The 24,571-nt window shown below is 44.5% G+C and overlaps 1 protein-coding gene across 1 annotated transcript in view; it reads right to left on the bottom strand.

Annotated features, from left to right (window-relative positions):
* Positions 1–24,571, bottom strand: part of ANKS1A (ankyrin repeat and sterile alpha motif domain containing 1A) — a 157,103-nt gene that overhangs the window by 16,528 nt on the left and 116,004 nt on the right. Inside the window, 1 exon segment of the mRNA XM_039534856.1 lies at positions 1,573–1,671. Within this exon segment, the coding sequence (XP_039390790.1) occupies positions 1,573–1,671 (99 nt within the window).

Raw genomic sequence — 24,571 nt, 5'->3', positions numbered from 1 at the left:
AAAAGTGCTGGTGGTTTTATGATGTGGCAACTGCCCACTAGCAACTAGACTGAAACCTCCTCTGAGCTCCACTCCCGAAGTCACTTCACAGCAATGACAAGGGACTAGTGTGGTGATCCAGCAGTGCACTGGCTATCTTCAGCGCCAATTCCAAGCCCCGCTCCAAAGTAACTGGAGATGGGAACTGGCTGGTGGAAGAGGCGGGAACGTTCTCATCTATTTACAATGGCTATTCACATCCCACCCATCTCGCGGCTGACCAGGTCCATCTGCCCTCTGTGACCACACCCCAAAAAGCATGAGAGAGGAGACTGCTAAGTTCTCCCTTCAACTCTTGGGCATATTTTCCTCTGACAAATGGAGCTGGAGAGTCGCTCCACTGAACACATGCCATTTATTTCATTTATGCACTAGCGGGAGGCACCCTGCTGCCCGCAGCCTGGATGACGCTCTGTTCCAAGTGCCTGAAATAGCCTCATTACATGCCACTGGCACAGATAAGGTAGCGTCCAATTTCGCAACACAGCCCCTGGCAAAGGCCTGAGAAATCAGGTGCAAGAGGAAGACTGTCTTGTTTCAGCACTTGAGCCAGGTTAGTGTATTAGCGCTAATTCAAGCTGGGTCACAGGACCGTTGGCTGTAACTGGAAGTACTGCCATGAGGTTATATCAGACACTTGCTGAGTGTGTGAGAGAAGGGTGGCAGGCAAACTGAGGGCAGCTGTTACTCTTCTTAGATTTCACTGGCCATAACAAATACCAGAGCAATTAGACTTCAATGCAGCTGGAGACAGCTTTGGAAGAGCCGAAAGCTGAGTGAAGTTCATCATGCTCCTGACTACATTTGCCATTTGGGGCCCTGGCTGCAAGTGGCAGTACCCCAAAAATAGGATGTTCAGAAAGCCATCGCTGGAATACCAGTGACCACGCTAGTACTTCCTGCCAGGGGCGATGCCTTATACATCCCTAGCATTAGGGGACTCTACTCCTGAGTCCTTAATGCAAGCTCTCCACAAGCCTTGTTGTTCTTGCACCGTATGAACACACAGAGCAAAGCTTTCAGCAACCAGAGAGAGAGGCAGAGTTCCCCACAGTGAAGCGTGGTCCTCCCCAACCTGCCTGCATAGCCCGCAGGATTCTCAGCTGCGGTTCCAAGGAGCCTGGTGTTCCGGAGCTGTCACTCAGCCCTGTAAGCCACATCCTTCTGGTGGCTCCCTACAGTCCAGACGCACCAGTTCGTGCCCAGTCAGCTCAGCAGAAAAAGAAGCCTCTGCTTCTCCACAAGCTTAAAACCCAAGTACTGTCCCCCTACTGGCCATTCCCATCTCTGGTGTGGGATGCTCTATTGATGCGGTCGTAAGCCCTCTTCTCGATGGCCCTCTCCCAGAGAGTAGCTTTCCAAATAGCCAGGGACTGTATCTACAGAGGGATGGCTGGGGTTACATGCTTTGTTTTCTGTATCGTGGCCCTCCACACCACAGCCATGCCGTTTGAGATTTGCTAGCTCCATCACCCTGCTCCCCACCTGAGCTGCAGCAACTCAGCTACACACAGCGATTAATACAACTGTCACCTTGGGAAGGGGACGTGCGGCCTGGAGAAGTTTTCTGCGGTGCTGCGGGTCGCTAATCCCGATCTCCCGAAGGTCCTGATCTTCCATTACGTTACAGCCCTGTGGAAACAGAATGAGAGAGAGACGTGGCAGCAGAGCGCAGCGGCAGCAGGAACTATGTATGTTATAGCTACCTTCCCCCACCCTTCCTACTCTGCTCCCAGGTGAGAAAAGGGAGGCCACTCTGCAGCAGGGGAATATGCATGAAGCTTCACAGGAATGACTCCACCAGGGGGCAGAGCAATAAAATGCATCCGAAGAAGTGAGCTGTAGCTCACGAAAGCTCATGCTTAAATAAATTTGTTAGTCTTTAAGGTGCCACAAGTACTCCTGTTTTTTTTGACTAAGCATGCTTCATCTCTAGCCCCTTCACTCCATGGAGCCATTTGACAACAACATCTGCAGGTTTCAGTTGGATTTCCATAATGGACTCTCTACCAAGCTGATACCCATGAGATCTTGTAGCAGCTGGCACTCAAAAGCCATGCTGTAGCTCTTCAGTGCCCTCCCAGGATGCCCCCACGAGGAACGGGGAATTCCACAGACCACTTCCCCTCCAGTGAGTTTCTCAGCTTCACATACCTACCATAGGGCCCACCACCTGCCATAAGCAGACAGCCTAGGCAGAAGTGAAACAAGTCACCAGGTGTATTGATGGGTTAATTCTGGAGTGTGCAGTGTGCTTGCTGAAGCAATTAAGGGATGAATGCAGCTACCCCCTCCCTTCTCTCATTCAGTTTGTTCCACAGTATCTCTTTGCAGCCAATAGATTTCAGGACACTGATATAAGGGACTTTCCTCTTTCCTATGTAGATGTTTTAATCAGCCATTTCTTTGATCATGGTTTAGCAATTCAAATCTCCCTACTGCATAAACAATCCCCTTTTGCGTATAAATAGAACCACTGCACACTGACAGGCAGGAGAAGCTCATCTCTGCCTAGGGTCCCTTGAGAACCAAAGAGAATAAATTGAATTTATTTTAGTGAGAGCTGGAGATCCAGGGAAGGTCAGTATCTCTGTAATCTATCATCCATCTCCATGGGGACAGAGGCAATCCAGCCCTCTCCAGTGCAGAGGCTTTCATCATTAGATGCTGCTTTACAAAACTCATTATCTCGGTGTGAAGCGGGAATGAATGCGAGAGTGAGCACATGCAGACTGCGCTTCCTTCACTGATCAGAAACTACATGCCTGTCAGTATCCAGTTAGACCCGCAGCGTGCATATGTAAGGCCAGATGCGTCTCCCCCATCAGTGATATAGCCATACTGTAACAGCTACTTGAAGATCCATATCCAGTTAACACCACTGACCCGTATTGCAATAGTGCCCCAATCAAAGTAGGTCCCCCATTACGCTAGGTTCTGTACACCACCGTATACCTGGAGAGCCCAACTTCAGCTGCAGACATGCCCTCTCCATTCCTGAGCTGGCCACAGATTAAAGGTGAACTGCCAGGTCTTGGCTATTTCGGAGTTCATTTTTATAAAAGAAATCTAGCTCAAGTTGGCTGCAGTGTCACTGAAAGTGTCCCATGACAAGAGGGGTCCACGTAGTGCATGGAACCGTAAGGGAAAGGGGGACTGAAAAGTCTAGTCAAAGCAGTGGAATTAAAAAAAAAGGTAATTCAGAGCCTCTTCCTTCTCTCATCCTTTAGGGGAACTATTTTCACAGTGGAAGGATACGTGACATAGCACCATCATTGAAAAAAATTAAACACAAAATGTAAATGTAGCGAGTCACTCAGTGTGAGGGTGTGTTAGCAGCTTACCGGTGCTGATGGTACTCAACCCTTCAACGCATCCGCAGCATACGGCAATACCCCACAAGTGTATGCTCCAGGATGGGGTGTTTATCAACGGGGCCCTCTCCCGCCTCATTAGTCTACAGCATATTTTAGGGGCTTGTAGGGTATCAGTGCATGCACACACCACAGGCAGACTTCTTCCAGGTTGAGCTGACTGTCATTGGTGCTGCATGACCAAGACTACCAGGCCCCTCCCCACGTACCCTGCTCATGACAGCAGAGAGTACTGACAGCTACAGCCTTCGCTTTGCCCAGCACAAAGTGCAGCAGGCCCTACCCTTAAAAGAAGAGCTGTTCCTTTCAATAGGGAGATCAGCACTTAAAGGAACAGAGGGAATGCTTTGAAGAGCATGCGCAGTACAATGTATTTGGGAGCACTGCCCTCAGGTCAGGCTGCAGAGAATTATTTAACTAAAAACAATGGTGGCAGACAGGGGCGGCTCCAGGCCCCAGCACGCCAAGCGCATGCTCGGGGCGGCATGCTGCGGGGGGCGCTCTGCCAGTTGCCGGGAGGGCGGCAGGCGGCTCCGGTGGACCTCCCACAGACGTGCCTGCGGAGGGTCCGCTGGTCCCGCGGCTTCAGTGGAGCATCTGCAGGCATGCCCGCAGGAGGTCCACCAGAGCCGCGGGACCAGCGGACCCTCCGCAGGCACGTCTGTGGGAGGTCCACCGGACCCATGGGACCAGCAACCGGTAGAGCCCCCCCCGCGGCGTGCCGCCATGCTTGGGGCGGCGAAATGGCTAGAGCCGCCCCTGGTGGGGGATTAAGTCACCGAGTGACTAGAAAACAGGGCTCCCCGCGGGGTTCAGCACGTGCAGTACAGGAGTCAGGAAGGCAAATGAACACCTTCCCCGCTCCATCTACAGTGGAGAGAAAACACTAAAGCTTCAGGAAATGCAGGCGCAGCAGGTCTCTGCAGAAGAGTGTCTGAAGTTGATAGCCACCGTACCAGAGCACTCATGTGTGAGCGCTGTTTAAAACAGTGGAAAGAGCTTGGCACAGAGAGCCTCTAGCTTACCAGGGCCATTCCTTCCATGCTTTTCAAAAGGTCAGTTTTTAAAGGCACTGAGGAATTCAGCTCTCTGGTACCAGCTGCTGTTCCCAATATGGAGGAGTTCTCATGCCTGCCTTTGTGGGGTTTCACCTCAGAAAGAGAGAGCAATGGTACAGCAGGCACGCGAAGGGGTAGTGAGCCGTCAGCGTAGGCAAACTTTCTTTTTAAAGCTAGCTACCCTTCACAAATCTAACAGACACCAAAGACTCCGCAACAAGGGTTCAATTGAGAACTTTAGTCTGATTGTTTGGTAATGGAAAACACAATAGGAAGCACTACGGGAAACCCTTCAAAAGGTAACAAACATGCTGGCTTCTACGCAAAAGAATAAATGGACAAATCAGACGTCAAGAATCATAACATGCAAAAACCTGTCAGAACACTTCAACCTCCCTGGACACTCAACAACAGACCTAAAAGTGGCAATTCTTCAACAAAAAAACTTCAAAAACAGATTCCAATGAGAAACTGCAGAACTGGAATTAATTTGCAAACTGGACACCATCAAATTAGCCCTGAACAAAGACCGGGAATGGATGGGTCATTACAAGAACTAAAAACTAATTTCCCCATGCTAATTTTCCCCTACTGTTACTTGCACCTTCTTGTCAACTGTTTGAAATGGGCCACCCTGATTACCACTACAAAAGTGATTCTTCCTCTGTTAATAATAGCCCACTTTAATTGAATTGTCTTGTTAGAATTGGTAAGGCAACCCCCATCTGTTCATGTACTATGTATGTATAGCTTCCTCCTGTATCTTCCACTCCATGCATCTGATGAAGTGGGTTCTAGCCCACAAAAGCTTATGCCCAAATAAATGTGTTAATCTCTAAGGTGCCACAAGTCCTCGTTTTTTATGCTGGCTTCTGTATAGCGAACAGCTGTCTTGTAAAACACACACAACCCTGTCAAAAGGACAGAAAGGCCCTTCATGAGTTTAAGCTCCTACAGGCTCCACTGGGATACAAGAGCAGCAGCAGGGGTGGGAAACAACAAAAGCTCTATGAGACTAGCAGGCCGGGGAGCCATGTAATTTGCGCCAGCTCGGGGAATTGAGAGGGAAACAAGGCTAAGCATTAGCAGGGTTAGAGAACTCTTCGGGCAGTCAGGTTTTGCTCTCATGGGCAGCAGTTATACCCAGGTTTGTGAACAGCTCCGGCCTACAAGTAGAACGCACCCAATGCTGTTCCCACTCACATGTGGGGTGAGGTTCTGTGCCGTGTCTCAGAGGGGGGAAGTAGGAAGCTGAGGGATCTTTAAGCCACCTTTGCACCTGTCTGAGCTGGGCTGGAGCAGCCTCCTGGTGCTGTCTGGAATCTCCACAGCCCAGCAGAAATGGGGCCTTTAGGTGCAAGGAGGAGGATCTCGCTCTTGGGGTTTATCAAAGCTTATGGAGGTACAGAGGTGGTCAGTTGGCTTGCCTGAGTTCACACAGCAAGCTGGTTTCAGAGCCAGGATTCAAACTCGGGAGTTCCTGGCTCCCAGTACCATGCTCAGTCTTCTCTAGCCCAACACTGGGGCAAGACCCTTTACTTCGGCCATCAAGAATTCAGTGCCACTGTTGCAAGCTGCATGCGTGCACATACACACTCTCCAGGACATGGTTTACAGGAGACCAAACCTTTTCCAAGTGACATTAACTCAAGCAGCAGGAAGAGCTATCTGGGCCCAAATGAATGAAACAAGTGCGATGGCTGCACTTGTTTTGTTTTAATGTAGATATAGACCTTATTTACATTTTGAATCATGCTCATTTCAAAAGACAGAGACCATTTCCAGTCTCTCAACAGCTGTCTAAGCACAGGGCTGGTAGCAAATAGTTCTGCTGTGAACACGTGCCTTACGCAGAAGATTCCCAAGCGAGGGCCAAGCCTGAGAGGCAATGGACTTGCTTCCTCTTGCTGCAGCAGGCTTAGGAATGTTGGGTTGCCTCTCGAGCCAAGCATGAGCTCAAAACCTAATATTTTATGAACCGAGCTGGTTTCTCCTCACCCTCTCTCATTTTTATGCGTTGCATTAAAATCCCTCAGGGCCAATCTGCATATTAAGGGGACTTAACAAGTAGAGAGCGTAACAGCTCCCAATCAATCTTTATGGTCTTTCCTGTAAGTCATCCGCAGTTTACAGGAGTGTCCTTTAAACCCATCCAGATTCCATCTCTAATAAAAAATCATCTGCCTTTAAAGGAAATAATTAAACACAAAGGCTAACAATCTTTTAGCCTTTTGCCAACCAAATGAATGAGCTGCTCCTCTTCAGTCTCCCAACTGTCCATAGTAATGCGTTATCCACAGGGAAACCAGGAACATTCTGTCAAGATACACAGCTGATGCCTTCAGGTTCACCTCCTTGACCTTCCCCCAATTCCTTTCCATAGTTTCTAATCCATCCGTGCTCATGTCTCCTGTATGGCTCTGTCCCAGCCTGTGCCGTGCCTTCCCTGTGATGATCTGTACAATCCTTCTGCTTCACTCTCCTGTGAAAAGTCCATCTCACCAACCCAGGCTCACACTCTACATACAAGTCCTCCGAGAACCTTTGGAGAAAGTCCTGTTACCACATCTCCTCCACTACAAATTTGTTCTCCTTAAGTTCTGCCATATTCCTTACTGTGTTTCTGTCTTCACTGTTTCCCATAAGCCCGACAACTTGATCCCCACTAAAGCACTCCCTGAGTGAGATTTACCCAAGGACACCAGAGACATTCAACAAGCTCAGCTGTGACTTCCCTCTTCCCCCTCTGGTATCCTCATCACCTCCTTCCAGGTCACCCCCAAAGTGAATCCCTTTCCCTCAGTCCCTTCCTTTCTCTGTGCTGTTTCTCCTTCTCCAACTCAATTCAGTTTAAGAGGAATCCAGTAAACTTCATGACTAAACCAATCAGGATTTTTTGCCCAGAGGAAGGCTTGTACAGAAGCAAAACCGGACCCAGTAGTTCACAAGGCAAAAAAGCACTATTTACCCTAAAAACACTGAAACAGTTTATTTACAAGGGGCATTTCTAAGCCTAATGCTGAACACAACCATCTTATTAAAAAGTGATGCCATTTCTTACACTAACTATACAGAAACTCTATTTACAATCACTATTAAAGTGGGTTGGGAAATTCTTTATCAGAAAAAAAACCCTGAGGATTAACGTTACTTTTTAGCAATATGAGACACCTTATCCACGGCTTTCCATTTCCAAAGCACCTGATAATATTCACCATGATCCTGCCCAGTAGGTTAGCATCACACCTGTGTTACAGAAGAAGAGGTTCTTGCACTGTGGTCACAGGCCTGACTCCCTTTCAGTGGAAGAAGTTGTGCAAGTGACTTGCCAAAGACCACAGAGCAGATGTGCATCGGAGCCAGGAGTACGAGTCTCCCCTTGATCCCAACCCACTACAGCTAGTTCTTCCAAGGACTGTTCTAGACCATTACTGGACAAGTTTGGGAATAGTCACTTTCACAGGGCTCTTGCATTGCTCCTACTGTTCCCACTGCCCACTGAGTGAGCTCCCTCCAGCAGCAGGCCCAGAAATGCCAATTACAATAAAAAAAACTTCTGGAAAACCCACACTTCAGACTTGATTCCTGGTAACACGTGCTTCTTACCTCATGAACTTCTCTGGGCTGCGAGAGGCAAACTGTTCAATGCTACACGTGGACCCTAACCTGCACAAAAACCTGAATTCTATGGCAGGAGCCCAGCCCCTCATCTCACCCCCTTTTCGCAAATGGAGGAATGGAGTTGTTGTGTTCCATCAGGGAATAGAAGTCACAAATCATTTTTTCCCCTGTAGTACAGATGGCTTGTTTAGCATGCTTGCATGAGTGCAGAATTCCGATACAGGACCACAATATGTATAAGGAAATCTCCCCCCGGCCTGCTTTTATTACAGAACCTCTGGAAATCCTCTCTTGCCAGGCAGAACCGGAATGTCACTGAACAGGCCTACTTCTCAACTGCAGGTTTTATTGATAAACATGAAACGTACCACTTCTGTGACTGACATAAAGAGCATGAACTGAGCGGACGGGGGAGAGGCAGGATTTTCCTAGTGTTCAGATACAGGACCGAGACCCAGGAGATCACTTCCCTAGTCCTTGATTCACTTTCCTCATCTGTACAGTAGGTATAACCATCTGATTCAGTGCGGGCAAGGCTCAGCCTAATCTCAATGTCTGAAGTGCTTTGAGCTCCTCCAAAGGAAGCGAAAGGCAAGTCCAAAGGGTGAGCACTGGAACACCTGAGCAGCATCCCCTTCACATCAAAGCCAACAATGCAATACAAACATTTCCTGATGGAGAACACTGGCACAGATAGGTGTATGTGTGGGGGAGGGGGGGTGCATACACACACCAGTGGTGACTATGGGAATACAAGCCATTGATGACAGCACCTTCTAAACAGCAGCTTTACTGTTTCATCATCTTGACAACTGAAATGCTCTTTTGTCTTTCCCCCAGCCACGGGGGACTAAGCATTATTATTTAGACTGTGGTAGTGCTCCCAGCTTGCTAGGTACTTTCTAAACAGAGGAAGATAGACAGTATGCTACAGGGCAGGGTCCAAGAAGATGCTAATCTGTGATCCCTTAGCAATGAGTCACTAACTGTGCACCTGACCTGCCTATGGAAGTACAAGCTTTTGGAGAGAGGGTCTGCTTCAGTCACGCTTGATGTATTGCATTGTAATTAGACAGCCTGTAAATCTTCAGGTGTCTCATTAAAAGGAAGAACACAAAGTCAAAGACCACGTTGTGCCAAGATAGCCTCCCCTTGCTGCTTAGTGACCTCAAAGTGAAATGGCAAAAGCGAAGCTGCTGAAATCTGCCAGAATTTCTCCTCCAACAGGGAACTCTGCAAGCAGTTAGCTACCCAGTTTTCACATGCTGCGCCTTACACACAATCTGGCCTCATTCCATCCTCCCTCTCCAGCCAAGGAAAAGCCTAAGGCAAAAGGAGTTCGGCATCGGACGTGTAGCCTCATCCAGACAGCAGAACAGTTTAATGAGTTCCAGCTGCTCAGCTACATTCACACTAATACAACCTCTGCTTCTGTTAGCAAGCCTGCACTCCAAAGACAGGCCCTGGATGGCAGGACAGACTTGGTATAGGGAATGCTAACTATTAAAATAGCAAATGAGGAACCTCATCGTAATTTTGCCAGATTGAACAGGATCCAGCAAACAGAAAAGACAGCCTGGTCCAGTCATTACAGGAGTCAAAGCAACCCCCTTGCCTTTAATCTTCATTTGAGAGGGCACAGGTGAATCTGCATTGTCCAGAATCTCTACTACTGCTGTTATGGATTCACTTTCTGCAGAGTGTTACTTGGCTGCTTGACCAGTTCTCTACCCAAGATGCTACACATTTGCTAACTTACCGACCAGCATGAATAGTAACAGAGCAATGCTCACCCTCGATCCGAGGTCGCTGCACAGCCGTTAGACTTACCACCTTATGTCACTTTTCTTTGAGAGACATGATAAACCCTGCTGGTGAAATCATTTCCATTAAATTTGAAGATGGAAACTTGACAGACTTTAACAAACTTTATGAACTTAGCGCTGGGAAAAGATGTCAGATGACCGGCCTGAGACCTCCATTTATCCTTAGCACAAATACGCAACAGGTGACAGCCAAAGCAAGCTTCCTCCACACCATTCCGCCAGCAATTCGGACCTGGAAGGAGCTCCCTTAGGGATGACAGGGGAGTTCAGACTCCATGGACCTTGCTAAGACTACCAAAGGGGAAAATTATTGCTGGCCGCAGAGGCGTTTGTGATCTGTTGTGGGTTTTTTAGTGATCTGTTTGCTGGGAATTGAACTGAGGATAGCAAATTCATCCCACATAGACCACAGTGCTACACAGATTGCTGTATCTGAAGTCTATAGCTGCTTTTTGCATGCCTACTGTTGGATAGCTCTGCAACTTCAGGAAAGCTGGTGAGTACCCAATGAAGAGCTCCTCAAGGTGTTTGGAAAGTGCAAATTATGTTGTGGAGGAAGGCGGTGTGTGATGTCATCTGAAATCCCAACCCTACCACCTCCGAAGGCCCGGACATTGGGGATCTCTGTTTCAGCTGAAACTGCACTGCCTCCCACTCTCATCACGGAGTGGATAGAAGCACTTTCACTTCCCTGCTGCACACTCAGAACTGAGCACATCTGCCATGTCCCTTCTGGACAGCAAAGGGGGCTCTACATAGACTCCCCACATGGCATCACAACCCGACTCTAGATCTCCAGGCCAGCCACACTTCAGTAACAAACCCAAGTACTTTGCATAACCCACCAGTTTCTAGTGCAGCAGCAATTACAAGCCCCACAAGAATATCTGAAGCTCTGAGCTCTGCCGTCTGAGCTGCTATTTGCTGCTGCTGCCAGGCTCGTAAAAACTGTTCAATTGCAGGGTCCAACAGCATCTTAAAGGACAGCATTCTGAATGTAACGGAAGTAGCTGAATTTGGAAAGATTGGATAAAGAGAAGCTATTTCAGGGAGCATGACAATACTGCAATTCAGTTCAGAAGGAAATAGCTTGCCCCGGCATCCGTCTGAGGTTAGTGCCATGAAAGCTATACTTTCCAGCAGGCTATGGAAGCTTCACATTTAGCCTCATGCAATCACGCTTCACCTGTGCAGCACGGGTGTGCAAACCCATCCGAACACGGAACTGGAGGCCAAGAACTCGGAGTCCTTAAGTCTCGCTCTGATACGGACACTCTCTGTGCTCTCAGGGAAGTCACAGCGTCCCCTTGGCCTCTGTTCCCCATCTTCAAATGGGAATAGTGGTATATGCCTGCTTCTTAGGAGAGTGGGGAGGTTTTGCACTTGGAGAATAGAAGTACTAAGTATTACTACACCTTGCTTGACAGAATAAAATCAGCCTCACCCTTGTTAATGGGCTAACTGGCAGCTTGTCCTAGAAACAAGTACACATTTTGATCAAGTTAAAATTTAATACAACAGTTAAGAACTTCATGGCTTTTCACCGAAGACCTTCACTGCTTAAAACACAGAGAGCAGCACTATCCACCATTTGACAGATGGAGGAAAAGAAACGGAGAGGCTAAGGACTTGATTTTTACAAGTGCTGAACGCTAATGTCTCCAACTGAAGGCAGCTAGAGGCTCGGCACCTCTGAAAATCAGGCCTTGAATGATTTACTGCAGCAAACCAGTGGCAGTGTCATGACTAGAACCCAAAAGCTCTGGTGCCTACATCCCTGCTCTAACCACTAGGACACACTCCTCCATATTTTCTAGATCCTGCTTTCCCCTCAACCACTTGCTTTCCCAGTGCATATCTAGAAGTGCTGGTACAGAGAGTCTGAAGGTATTAAAAGTTTGCCACCAACAATCTGAAGTTAGTGCCACCCATCACACAGAGTGGATTTTCCCAAGCAAAGTGGGTGGACCAAAACTGGCAGTTCAGAGAATACTTACATTCAATTAATTAGTGGCTCGGGGGCCAATAAGCATTAAAAATGCCATTAAAGCAGTTAATTTTTTCCTCCCCTCAATGAAATTGCCTGAAGTTGACAACCATGACTAATTCCCTCCATCACCACTTTAGCAATTCCAATGTGTATGGGGAAAAAAATGAAGCAAAAATGAAATGGCTGCATGCTAATTTCAGATTTCTTACGGGGTTCTGTGTATTAGCTATTCTGCAATCAACGCTTTGTGAATAACCAGGGCTCTATTGTTGTGCCCTCAACTAAATGTGTTTCCTTTCCCGTGTGCATCCTGAACTACAACTACAGACGACATCAATAGGGGAAGAAGCAGAGGGAAATAAAATACAGAACCAAAGGTTGATAACTTGTGGCAAGATGATGGACAGAGAAATGCTTCTCCTACTGTCTTGATTTCGCCACAGGTACAGTATCCTAGACAATCACCATTTTCAGCAGGAGTTGATGGGCGCTCAGCACGAGGCAGGATTGGGGCCCCGGACAGCACACCCAGTGATATAGGGTACCCTGTGCTTCAGTAAGATAATACAGAGCACTCTACATCCTCAATTCACTGCTCAATCTAATGCCTTGGGACAGAGCATGGCCTACAATAAATGTCCTGGTGAACAGCCCACAGTCACTTCATAAGCGATCTTTATATAGGGATTCAACGTACGTCATAAGCTCTTTGGGGCCGGTATAGTCTGATCTGTGTTTGTGAAGCACCAAGCACAGTGGGGTCACGGCCCAAGACTGCAGGCTTGGAAATGCTACCATAATATAAATAAGAGGTCATGTCTTCACTGGTGTGTGGGTTGTTGCTAAAAAGAGTGTTTCCCTCACTAAGATCCTTCTCCTGCTCTCCCTGCTTCCAGCACATGAGCTCCCATTACACAACTTGCTTCCCTGCAACACCACTCAATTTCCTGGATAAGGGTTATAAAACCCTCACTCAAGATGCTTGCTGTGGCGTTGCTTGATCCACCTTATCCAGTAGCTTGCACGAAGGTTCTTCCGGCCCAATGCCCCAGTGCCATTTCACTGATCACTCAGTGGCTGAATGAGTCATGCCGCTCCCTCCAGGGGACAAACTACACACACCATCTAGGAGAAAAGCAAAACTCTTGACTATCCAAGCTGCACTCTCAGAGCTCACTGGAGTTGTCAAAAAGATAGCATTTCACAGCATGAATCGAGGCTCGCTCAGACACCTTTCCGAAGAGCAGTCATGCAGCGTGAAAGGAGGATTCAATTCCACACATCTCCAAGGAGACTCATCCAGGCCACCACAATCAGTCTAATGACCAAGTTCCTCTCCCTTTATTTCAAAGCCCTCCACTAACATCTGGTAGGAAGCACCCTGTATTGTCGTTCAGCAAAAGCGTGTTCCTGACACATTAGCACTGGTGGGGAATGATAGATAATGCCATATAACCTGGCTAATGCTGGCTTGGGCACCAGCTATGCTGTAAAATAAATGAAAACCATTTCAGGTGACAACACTGCCATCCAGTTGTAAATGGAAAAAAAAAACCTTGCTCAGCTCCAGATTACTGCCTAATCTAGAGAACAGCTCTGACAGACCCTACCTGAGATCTCAGGCAACAGGCAGAGTCCCACTGGCCTCCATCTTTAAATTGGAATTGTTTTTGCTCCATCCACAGCAACCAGCAAACAGTTACTTGAAATGGTTTACAAGACCACATATCGAAAACGGCTTCAGGACAGCAAATTTCCCCACGCAGATGGGGTCTTGGAAAGACTGAATCAAAGACAGACACCTCATTATACAGTACTGAGTCCTTATCTACAATAGGGATTTTCCCCTATTACAGCCCCAAACGGCAAGTCTGCAGCATAACTGCCCCAGTACAAACCCACACAGTAGATTGGCCAAAAACTGATTTGCATCAGTGAAGCTCACTCCTTACTGAAACCAGGACAAGCAGCACTAATGCAGATTGACTGTTTTACATGGCATTTCCACTGATGCAGCTATCCCAATGGCTGTAACTAGCTCAAATCCCCAATATGGGCAATGTTTACTGCATGTCAAAGCAACAAAACCTATCACACATATGGACTCGCCAGCAGATCACTCAGTGTAGGACTTTCTTGGAATGAACAAGTAACAAGTATTTCCCAGATTGCTCCCATAGAATGACAAGCTTCATAACAAATACAGACAAAACTTTAGGACAGAGAGCCTCTCAGATCATGTTAAAAGGCTGGCAGTTGCCCAATGGGGTGCATGCTGAGCTGGGGAGTTACATGAGCTGAGCGTGCAAAACAGACCTAGAATTCCCAGATTCAGGATGTCAGGGGTGGCCATGCTCCAGTGATGCATGCTGATCTCAGGCATAGGGGAGGATAGTAGCGCTGTCTTCTAGTACCCAAGTAAACAGATTCTCAAAGCAAAGGAGCGGTGGCTCCGTACAAGCCAGCTCTAGGTCTATCCTACCCTTTCTCAACAGCATCGCATGCCCTCTCCAAACAGTGCTGCCTGGAAACCTGGAATGTGTATTCCAAAGTGAACAGAGCCTGGCAGACATATTCAATAAACCTGCATTTCAGCTCCGCTCCATCAAGCCAGTGCCTCAGCTCTGCATTCTGCTCACACATACACGAAAGAGGAGGACAGGAAAAGACGAAGGCGCTTCTGTAATGAAGATCACTGCAGGCTAATCTCATTTGACACTAAATTACATTTAGTCAAATTAATGTCAGAACTCTGAATTATTTGTGAACACCCTGTTCTTTAATGCCCTCCAATTAAAAAATGAAGTCCGAGGAGCCCAAGGCACTACATGAGGAGAACAGATTTCTGCTTCTGACGCTGTCTCATTGAATCATGGTTAGGTGCTTTCTACACTTTCTCCAGGAATCCAGGCCTGAGCAAAAAGACAAAAAGAATCTTCATTCCATTAAGCTAACTTTATTCACAAGATCCTAATATAGTTTCACTGAAAAACATTCAGCCACAGTACAAATGTGCAAAGACCAGGAAACGGGAAATGTACCCCACTGACTCAGACTGTTAACCTGTCAAACTGTCTAGTTGCAAATACTCAGTTCTTCAGGGGAAGGAAAAAGCCTTTAAAAATACCTGAGAAATAAGGGACCTGTTCACTCATGCAGTGCTAGACATGGAGGTTAAGGAGGTGGAGATTCCTTCCTGACCCCTGTGATTAGCTTCTGCCCTGAAGCATGAGATTTGATTATTCCCTAACATAGCTACAATTACTGGTCAAAAACAACTGTCTGGCTCTTTAAATCTAGCCACACTATTTAACCCTGAATGAACCACCGGGGGCTCTCCTATTTTTAATTTCTATGGGTGTTATTCATATGGCCCACTACCTGGCTCCCCAAATTTGGGATGAGGCAATAGCTTGCCTGGAATCTCTGAGTTTAGGCAGCTGTTAAGTTCTTCCATTTGGAAATCAGTGGGGCTGGTGATTTGTTGGATGTGCCCATGGGTCTGGTTCATTAGCACTATAATAAGAGTGCTGCTTGGCATGCAAGTCTGCCTGACATTCTATGCTATTTGCAAAGCTACATTTGCTAGGGCATGATACAACTGAGTTATGATACCCTAATTGCAGTTGCTAGTTGGATTTATCCATCACACAAATTAAAAAACAAAACCAAAAAACAAAACATTTTCTCTCTAAGGAAAACATTCCAGTGGGCTAGAAATCAAGGAAGCAGAATTTAAAACAGCAAACTACGTTTTATTTTTTAAAATCCTTCCCTAGTAAAGCAAGCTGCTCACCAAATTAAAGCCCTTTACTAGAAGGAAATGTCACAATTCAACTGCCCCCAGCCAGAAATGCAGCCATGAAGGCAAGCACAGTGGTTAGGGAAGGGATGACGGAGGGAAGGCCTTCCCCTTGGACTAAATGACTCATGCTGAAGAATAATAAGACGAACGGATCAGTGAACATCTTTTACAGCATTGTTCACAGAACTATTGAAATGGAGCTATTGTAAGAACACTCCCTAGGAAGAGGAATAAGGGATCTTCTCCAGAGACATAACTGTGCTTCAGTTTAGTGGCTGTATCATAGCATTTAAGGAAGAACTCAGGCCTCATTCTGGAAAACTAGGCCAAAAGCCATTTCTGAACCTTTCCCCCGCTCCTCCTCAGACCACAGATTAAGTGCAGCCTGAAATGAGTGGCATGAGATTGCTCTTTTCAGGTCCACCTCTAGTAGAAAGCAGCCCAGGAAAAATATTGATGGTTGCAATCCCGAACAAAAAGGACTGCATTGCTAAACTGATCTATTCTTATTTTTATTTTTTTTAACATGCCATTTGTGTTACAAATGCCCTGTTGGATTAAACCCCAAATAGCTATCCAAGTCTAGTGTACCTATTCAGGAAGTTTCCTTTGTGCATTTCACTATAAAACTAGTCAGTTTCACTTGAAGGTTTTTAAAATGCCCCAGTGTTTAGGTTGCAAGCAGCAGGGAAATATTTAACAAAACAAGATATACATGGGAATTAAAGTATTGAGACCATTTTGGGACAGACGTGACAATGGGCTCAATCCTACAAATCTTCATATGCAGAGGCAACATCCCGTTAGGGATAGTGTTCCTTAAAATACTATCCATGGCTGTGCCAAGGTTATGTTTAATTCCACTCATCACATCAATGCTTTCAGTCCCTCTCCCGCCTCAGTTTTTCTGGCTACCAGCAGAGAACAAGTTGATAAACTCTATCTAGTCCCTAAACTTAAAGCAACAGTATTCCTGTGATAGGCATGAACATACAGAGTCTTCCTCCTATTTTAAGAAGGAACACACTTGGGATTATAAATGATGATAGGAGGCTATGCATTGTTTCCTAATAAGAAAAACAGCAACTGAGGAACTAGTGTGAAGAGAAACTTTGAGGAAGCTTTCAGGCTATCAGCACATTGTTCAACACAGATCAAATTAGTGGAGTTCTATGCAGGAGTTTAAATAGTGCTCAGCTTCAGCTGATTATTATATCCTAGGTTTATTTACCTACTAAACTGGGTTTAACTGCCACAGAGAGTTGGAGTTGCAGTGATCGCTTTACAGCAGTGGAAGAGTAGGCTTATGCCCAGAACAGAGCAGTTGCATCCGGACCGGTCTGTGTTTGCAGCCATAGGGAAAAAAAATCTTACAGGTGAGGAGAGCAATCATATGATTTCAAAGAAATTTGGAGCCCATTTCTAGATACTTTAGGATAAAAATGTTGGGATGGCTCAAAGAATGCCAGATTTCCATTCCAGCTAATCTATCTTCTGCCCACACTCCCAGGCTCCTCCTCCCTTTCTCTCCCTATTCATGAGACAAGGTGGGTGAGGTAATATCTTTTATTGGACCAACTTCTGTTTGTGAGAGAGATACACAGAGCCCTTTCTCAGATTTGGGAAAGGTACTAAAAGGGTCACAGCTAAGAGGTTGAACAGATATTCTAACTACTTATGCTAAACTATGCGCTAAGGGACCATTAAAGGTGAATGGCCCATTAACTCCCCTTTAGTCATATGCCAAAAAGCGGAGTTAGTGGGTTACAGATTGCTGTAATAAGCCAGAAATCCAATGTCTTTATTAAGACCATGATTTTTAGTGACTAGCAGAATTATTAATTTAAGCTCATCTTTTGAAAGTGTTGTGCAGGTTTCCTTTGTGGATGAGGACTGAGAGGTCAGATACAGAGTGATGGCTTTGTGGAAAGTGTTCTTTCACAGGTAATAGGGAGTTTGTGTCTACCATTTTCCTGTGTGAGTTCATTCGAGAACATAGTGATTGTCTGGTTTCACCCGCATAGTTGTTATTGGGGCATTTAGTGCACTGGATGAGATACACTACATGATGTGGCAGGCATGTCTAAGATGCATGAATCTTGAAAAGTACGTTGTGGGGTGCATTGATCAGTGTAGCATTTGAGACAGGTCTGCAGGTTATGCTTTTCTTCTAACAGGATCTAATGTCGCTTTGAGTTGATGTGTCTTGGTCTGTGGGGAGCTTGCTTCTGATAATGAGCTTGGAGAGGCTGGGGGAGAGGGGGTTGTTTGAAGGCCAGAAGAGGGGGCTCAGGAAAGATTCTTTCAGGATGGGGTCCCCATTGAGTTTGGGTTATAATTATTTGACAATACCCCATATGTGTTCCAGTGTGAAGTGGTAGGTGACAATAGAAGTATACAGTCAAAGGAGGTTTTATTTCTGTATTTAAGCTGGTTCTGAGGACATTTGGGTGGCCTGATCCATTATGTGATCTTCTCTGGTGTGATGTCTTTGTTTGGTGAAGACGATTTTGAGTATGTTAAGATGCATATCCCTGACTTTCTCCTTGGAGCACACTCTGTGGTATCTGAGTGCATAGCTGTAGATAACAGATTTCTTGGTGTGTTGGGGGTGGTTACTGGACCTATGAAGGTAGGTGGGGTGATCTGTGGGTTTTTTGTATATAGTTGTCTGTAGGGTTCCACTGCTGACTCTGATCATGGTATAGCTTATACCAAGAAGCTTATACTAGTGTGGGAGTGTTCCAAAGAATTTAATGGATGGGTGGTGGTTGTTGAAATTGTGATGGAAATCTATGAGGGAGTTTCAGTTGACTGTCTAGAGGATGAAATCATAACTGATATATCTCAGGTATATCATTGGTTTCGGGGTGCATTTTTCCAGAAATTCTTCAAGGTGCCCATGAAGAGGTTAGCGTATTAAGGAGCCAGCCTAGAACCCATGGCTGACCCCATCGTTTAGACAGTGTTTTTTGTTGAACGTAAAATTGTTATGGGTGAGGAAGAAATGGATGAGTTGGGTGATGTGTGTTGGGTGGATATCTGAGCGTTGTCCATTATCTTGTAAATATTTGAGACAGGCAGTTATGCCGTCATTATGAGGGATGTTTGTGGGTAAGGAAGTGACATCCACAGTGACAAGAATGGTGTTCTGAGTGTAGTTGTTAATGTTGCGGGGTTTGTGAGGAAGTCGGTCCTTTGTGCACTGAGTGGTTTGAGGATGGCTTCCATGAGTCTTGATATACCTTCAGTAAGAGGGCTGTGGCCAGCATATGATAGTTCTGCCAGCGTTCCCTTCTTTGTGCATCTTGGGAAGCATGTAGAAGATCTCTGAGGTGAGTTCGTGGGGAATGAGTTTGTAGCATTTCTCTTGGAGTTGTTTGGGTAAAGATTTGATGATATCCTTAAACTCCTGGTAGTGACCAAACGAGCAGACCAAGGGAACGCCATCATAGTTCTCAACCACGCGAGGCCAACCGACAACTCTCGACACCACCTACTATAAAGAACTCTAAGATGAACCCAGACCACAATTCTCCTAGGAATTTAAGGGTACCTTGTCTCTCTAATATCCTGGGACTGACACAGCTACAACATTGCATACATCTCGCTATTCTTGTCTGTCTTCTATTTTATTACTGTTACCCCCATCTTAACATGTTAGGTCGAGTATTCTCTGATCTTGCAGATTTGACAAGTTACAAAATTGCACAAATCTATTGGAAAGCCCATGAAGCATGCAATATTTGGAAACATATACAAGCTGTAAGTTATTTATTCTTTTGTATATGTCGTTGCTGGTTTATGAAAATCAACAAATAATTAATCCCCAAAGAAATCTGTGTTCCTCCACGAAAGCCCATTTATTTCTGGATTCTAAATAGTGTTCAGGCAGGGTGGATAAAAACCAATTATTTAAAAAAATATATATTAAAAAATTGGATTTTTTTTATTTAAATCAGATTTTTTTTTGATAAAATGCTTTGAGGAAAAAACCTATCTAAAGATAGTTTTAATTAAGATACATTGTAGCTCAAAGATCTCTCATCATGGAATACTGATTATAAATTCTAATTCTATAGTATGAGAATATATTCATGTAATGTTTAAAAAAAGTTTTGTAAATGAGTTCCAATAGTTCATGGATTAGGGGACCCAATCTTATGGGGTTCCAGGGGCTTCTGTATAGATTATTTAGGTTAATCTTTCTATCTACCCAATGGGATTCAGTGCTTAGTCTAGAAGATATCATCAGAGATGCTTAGTTTTGCAGTTATCAAACTGTGGATTTGTGTCTCGAGAGATAACATGCTTGTTAACAGCAAAAATGTTTTAAAGTAAATAACACATAGAGGTGAGAAATAACAGACCTCAACCCTATTGTCCCTCTGCAAATTTGTGTACACAGAGTCAATCCCTTACCTCTCTCTAAAAGTGCAAAGTTTCAAAAAGTTCAATGAATAGAAGATTATTGGGGGTGGAATAGATCTGGACAAGGAGAAGAAGTCTGGAGATAAATGTGAGAAGGGACTAGAAACAAAAGTGAAATTGTTTGAGCGGCATATTCCAGAAGTCTTGAGGTCTTTCTGAGTGTAACTTTCATTGATTTGAGATCTACTATACGACTTTCTCACTAGAAGGGAAAACCTATAATGGCAGCAGGCCGTAAAGGAGACCCAGTTTGGGAATAAGAATAAGAAAAAGATCTCACAAAACTAAGTGATTGGGCAACCAAATGGCAAATGAAATTTAATGTGGATAAATGTAATGTAATGCACATTGGAAAAAATAACCCCAACTATACATACAACATGATGGGGGCTAATTTAGCTACAACGAGTCAGGAAAAAGATCTTGGAGCCATCGTGGATAGCTCTCTGAAGATGTCCACGCAGCGTGCAGAGGCGGTCAAAAAAGCAAACAGGATGTTAGGAATCATTAAAAAGGGGATAGAGAATAAGACTGAGAATATATTATTGCCCTTATATAAATCCATAGTACGCCCACATCTCGAATACTGTGTACAGATGTGGTCTCCTCACCTCAGAAAAGATATTCTAGCACTAGAAAAGGTTCAGAAAAGGGCAACTAAAATGATTAGGGGGTTAGAGAGGGTCCCATACGAGGAAAGATTAAAGAGGCTAGGACTTTTCAGCTTGGAAAAGAGAAGACTAAGGGGGGATATGATAGAGGTATATAAAATCATGAGTGATGTTGAGAAAGTGGATAAGGAAAAGTTATTTACTTATTTCCATAATACAAGAACTAGGGGTCACCAAATGAAATTAATAGGCAGCAAGTTTAAAACAAATAAAAGGAAGTTCTTCTTCACGCAGTGCACAGTCAACTTGTGGAACTCCTTACCTGAGGAGGTTGTGAAGGCTAGGACTATAACAATGTTTAAAAGGGGACTGCATAAATTCATGGTGGCTAAGTCCATAAATGGCTATTAGCTAGGAGGGTAAGAATGGTGTCCCTAGCCTCTGTTTGTCAGAGGATGGAGATGGATGGCAGGAGAGAGATCACTTGATCATTGCCTGTTAGGTTCACTCCCTCTGGGGCACCTGGCATTGGCCACTGTCGGTAGACAGATACTGGGCTAGATGGACCTTTGGTCTGACCCGGTACGGCCGTTCTTATGTTCTTATGTTCATTCAAGAAATATGTTTGCTGATGATGTTTTAAAGTCACACCAGTGAACTGGTGGAAGTCACTTAAGCACTTGGATTCAGAGACTGTTGAAGTGATAATCTCACTTTTAACAGCAATAGCTTCTTCTACTGGCGTAGAAAGAATATTTTCTTCCTTTGGACTAATTTGTTCCAAATTGAGAAATCGTTTGGGACCTGAAAAAGCAGGAAAGCTTGGTTTTTCTTTTCCAGATTATGAACAAACAGGAAAATGAAGGTGAAGACAACCGAGTTAGCTAAAGAAGCCAATATTTTAAGTTTCTCACATTGACCTGACTGACAGTCAATTTAATTTGTTTTTTGTTTTTAAATATTTCATTTAACTATTTTAGTTAAACAATTTTAACAAAAACAAACCTGATTTTAAAAAACTTGAATGTTTAAATTAAAAAATTATATGCTTGTTTTGTTACATTATGATGTGTTTGCTGTTGAAGAAAAAAATCCAGAACACATAACGTTGTTTTAGTTAAATAAAACAATTTAAAACGTCTGTCTGGTGATGTTCTCCTCCTAATACAGCATGGCAAGAAAATCCTCCAAATATTAATGATTAACCTGCTGAATTGGAGATAATTCAACTCTCAATGCCTTCATAAATATCTGCTTCAATTACCTTTGGTAAATGAAATAACCAATCACTCATTTTCTGATATAGCTATAAAACTAATCAGAAAAGTTTTCAAAATAAATCACTTAAAAATGTAGTGTGTACCTTTAAAAACGAAACCTACATCTATCTGAGTTGTGAGGAATATGTATTAAGGTTATAACAACCAACAAGAATGCACTTTTATGTAGAAATCCATGATTAAATCCTGACTAATGATTTAAATCAAATCCACCCTGTGTTCAGGTGAGAGATTGACTATAATCCTATGCAGTAAATGTCATATTTCACCAGCTCTCATCAAAGTGGGACTGAGCAATGGCAGAAGCCAAGCAGCCTCCTGACATAGAAAGCCCAGGTTCTACACATAGCTATAAGCAGAGGTTTTCCATTCCTAAACCAGAGCCTTAAAAGCAGAGCCACTGGGAGAAATCTCTGCTCCTCAGTTGCAGTACATCACAGCTTTTCACTAAAATGGACTCCATCTTTTCTTTTTATTGGAAAACCTATAAAAGGTTCATGGCTCACATTACAGTTTATGTTTCACACTGTTGTCTCCTCATGATAAATCTGGGGAAAAAGAGCTCTCCAAAGACTCTTTTTGTGTTCAGCAACACTCATTAAAAGGCATAAGTGCACCTTGAGAGGGGAAAACATGCTGATTCCCAGATTAACTGACCACCTCCTTTCAGCTCGCATTGATTCCCCACTACACTGCTGGAGATATGATTTTCACAGAGCTGTTACTAGACTGCAGCAATACGGCTGATTGTACATCCGCAGACCAGCGAGGGAGGCTGGCTGTGGGTCACCTACTGATCTCTGGTCTTGTGAAAGCAACGTGATTGCTATTCTTGGAAACTCCAGAAATAAACTCAATCCCAACCCCCTGAGCCCTCCTGCCTTTCCAGATTAGATCAGTAACATCTAATCTAAAAATCTATTACATTCATGGAACACCTTTCTTCCCAAAATGATTAACATGCTACATATTCAGAAATCATTTCACACCCATCCTTGGATCAAAGCAAATATCGAACAATGCTGCACAGTGGTTTAGAATGGCAATTTAAGAATACTTGATCCAACTGAATTGTAGGTGAACAGTAATTACCCAAGCTGGTATGCAACTAGGACACCTGGGGGCTAATATTGCTTTTCTGAAAAGCATCACAGGAGTTTTGGCAGCCCAAGGTTTTCAGGACCCTGGTTTTGCATTTTATTCAAAAAATCATCCCTGTCACAGCACAGTCTCTGCTGCCACCACAGGGGGTGCTGGTTCAGTACTGATTTAATGGGAAAGGCATCACCTACTGAGATGCCAGCTCCTGCACTACCTGGATTTTCCCTGAAAGACTCCCACTGAAGTACTGACCCAGCCAACACTGCCTCGCATATGAGATCACACCCTGAGATATCCAGAGACCCTCTTTCTTAACTGCACATTGGTGACATTTGGGAGCCCTTTGTTTCCTCAAGTCATCTTACTGAGTTTTTACTTCTACTCATTCTTCCCATGGGAAGCCATTTGCAGTGATCAGGTCATCTTACCGTCATGGGCAATGAACTCTGTTGTATAAATAACCCTTCTTCCTCAACCCCTAAATAACCTCCCTCAACTCCACACAACATTCACTGAAACTTACTACAAATGGTTTTCTCTGCTCCAGAATACACTGAAACAGCTTTGTGTTCTCTTCCATATTGTAATGTTTAATTTGGCTCAAACGAAGTAATGCTGCCAAATGAAATTGTACAAGCACAGATTGGATTTACTTCCTGTCACCCCAGGACAGGCTGGAGTTTTGTTAGAATATTTTTTTTAAAGTCTCCTTTAAACTAGGGCTGTAAACTGAACACCTTTCAAAGGGAAATTAGACTAAATAGATGCTCTGGGACGCTATAACCATATGACAGATTGGCAGCAGTTACACATGTAACTGTTTGTTCTTCTGATGTTTTCTTGCTTACCCAACGTTTAAGAGCCTGTTATTTGCTCACAAATGGGCCACCTGGGGATTAAGGCATCCAGGGAAACATTCTCTGCATACTTAAAACAAAACTGCAACATGATCTACTTTGGATAATGTTGTGCAGCATCTAATATAAGCAACAAGAACATTTCAATATCAAAAGATGCCAACTTTTAAATTTTTGTTACTAAAACTTAATTAGCCTTATAGCCCATCTGGCAATTTGTAAGCCATTACCCAGCATTCTTTGCTACTCTTTACACTGAATATTTCGAGGCTCACTTCTGAGGCTCTAATCAGGATTAATCCTCACATAAAAACTACTTAAGAACTCCAGAAAAAAAATCCCTCTTCAGTTTGAAACATTCTTCATTAGAGCTGAAAAATTAGGCTGGTTAATAAAGGAAACCTTCAGTCATGGAGAAAAGTCATGTACAGGCTGATTCTGTGGGGGCTAACCAACATATCAGAAACCTTTGAGAACTCCATTGCGTTAGACTTCCAAACGCTAACATCTACCACCTCTTTAATAATTCAATCTGATTTAGTCCAAATCCATCACTGAAAAAATACTCCTAAATAATC

The sequence above is a fragment of the Mauremys reevesii genome, linkage group 4, assembly GCF_016161935.1.
Source record: "Mauremys reevesii isolate NIE-2019 linkage group 4, ASM1616193v1, whole genome shotgun sequence".
Lineage (NCBI taxonomy): Eukaryota > Metazoa > Chordata > Testudines > Geoemydidae > Mauremys > Mauremys reevesii.
The sequence above is the reverse complement of the archived record's forward strand: the minus strand, read 5'-3'. Positions and strand labels throughout refer to the sequence as shown.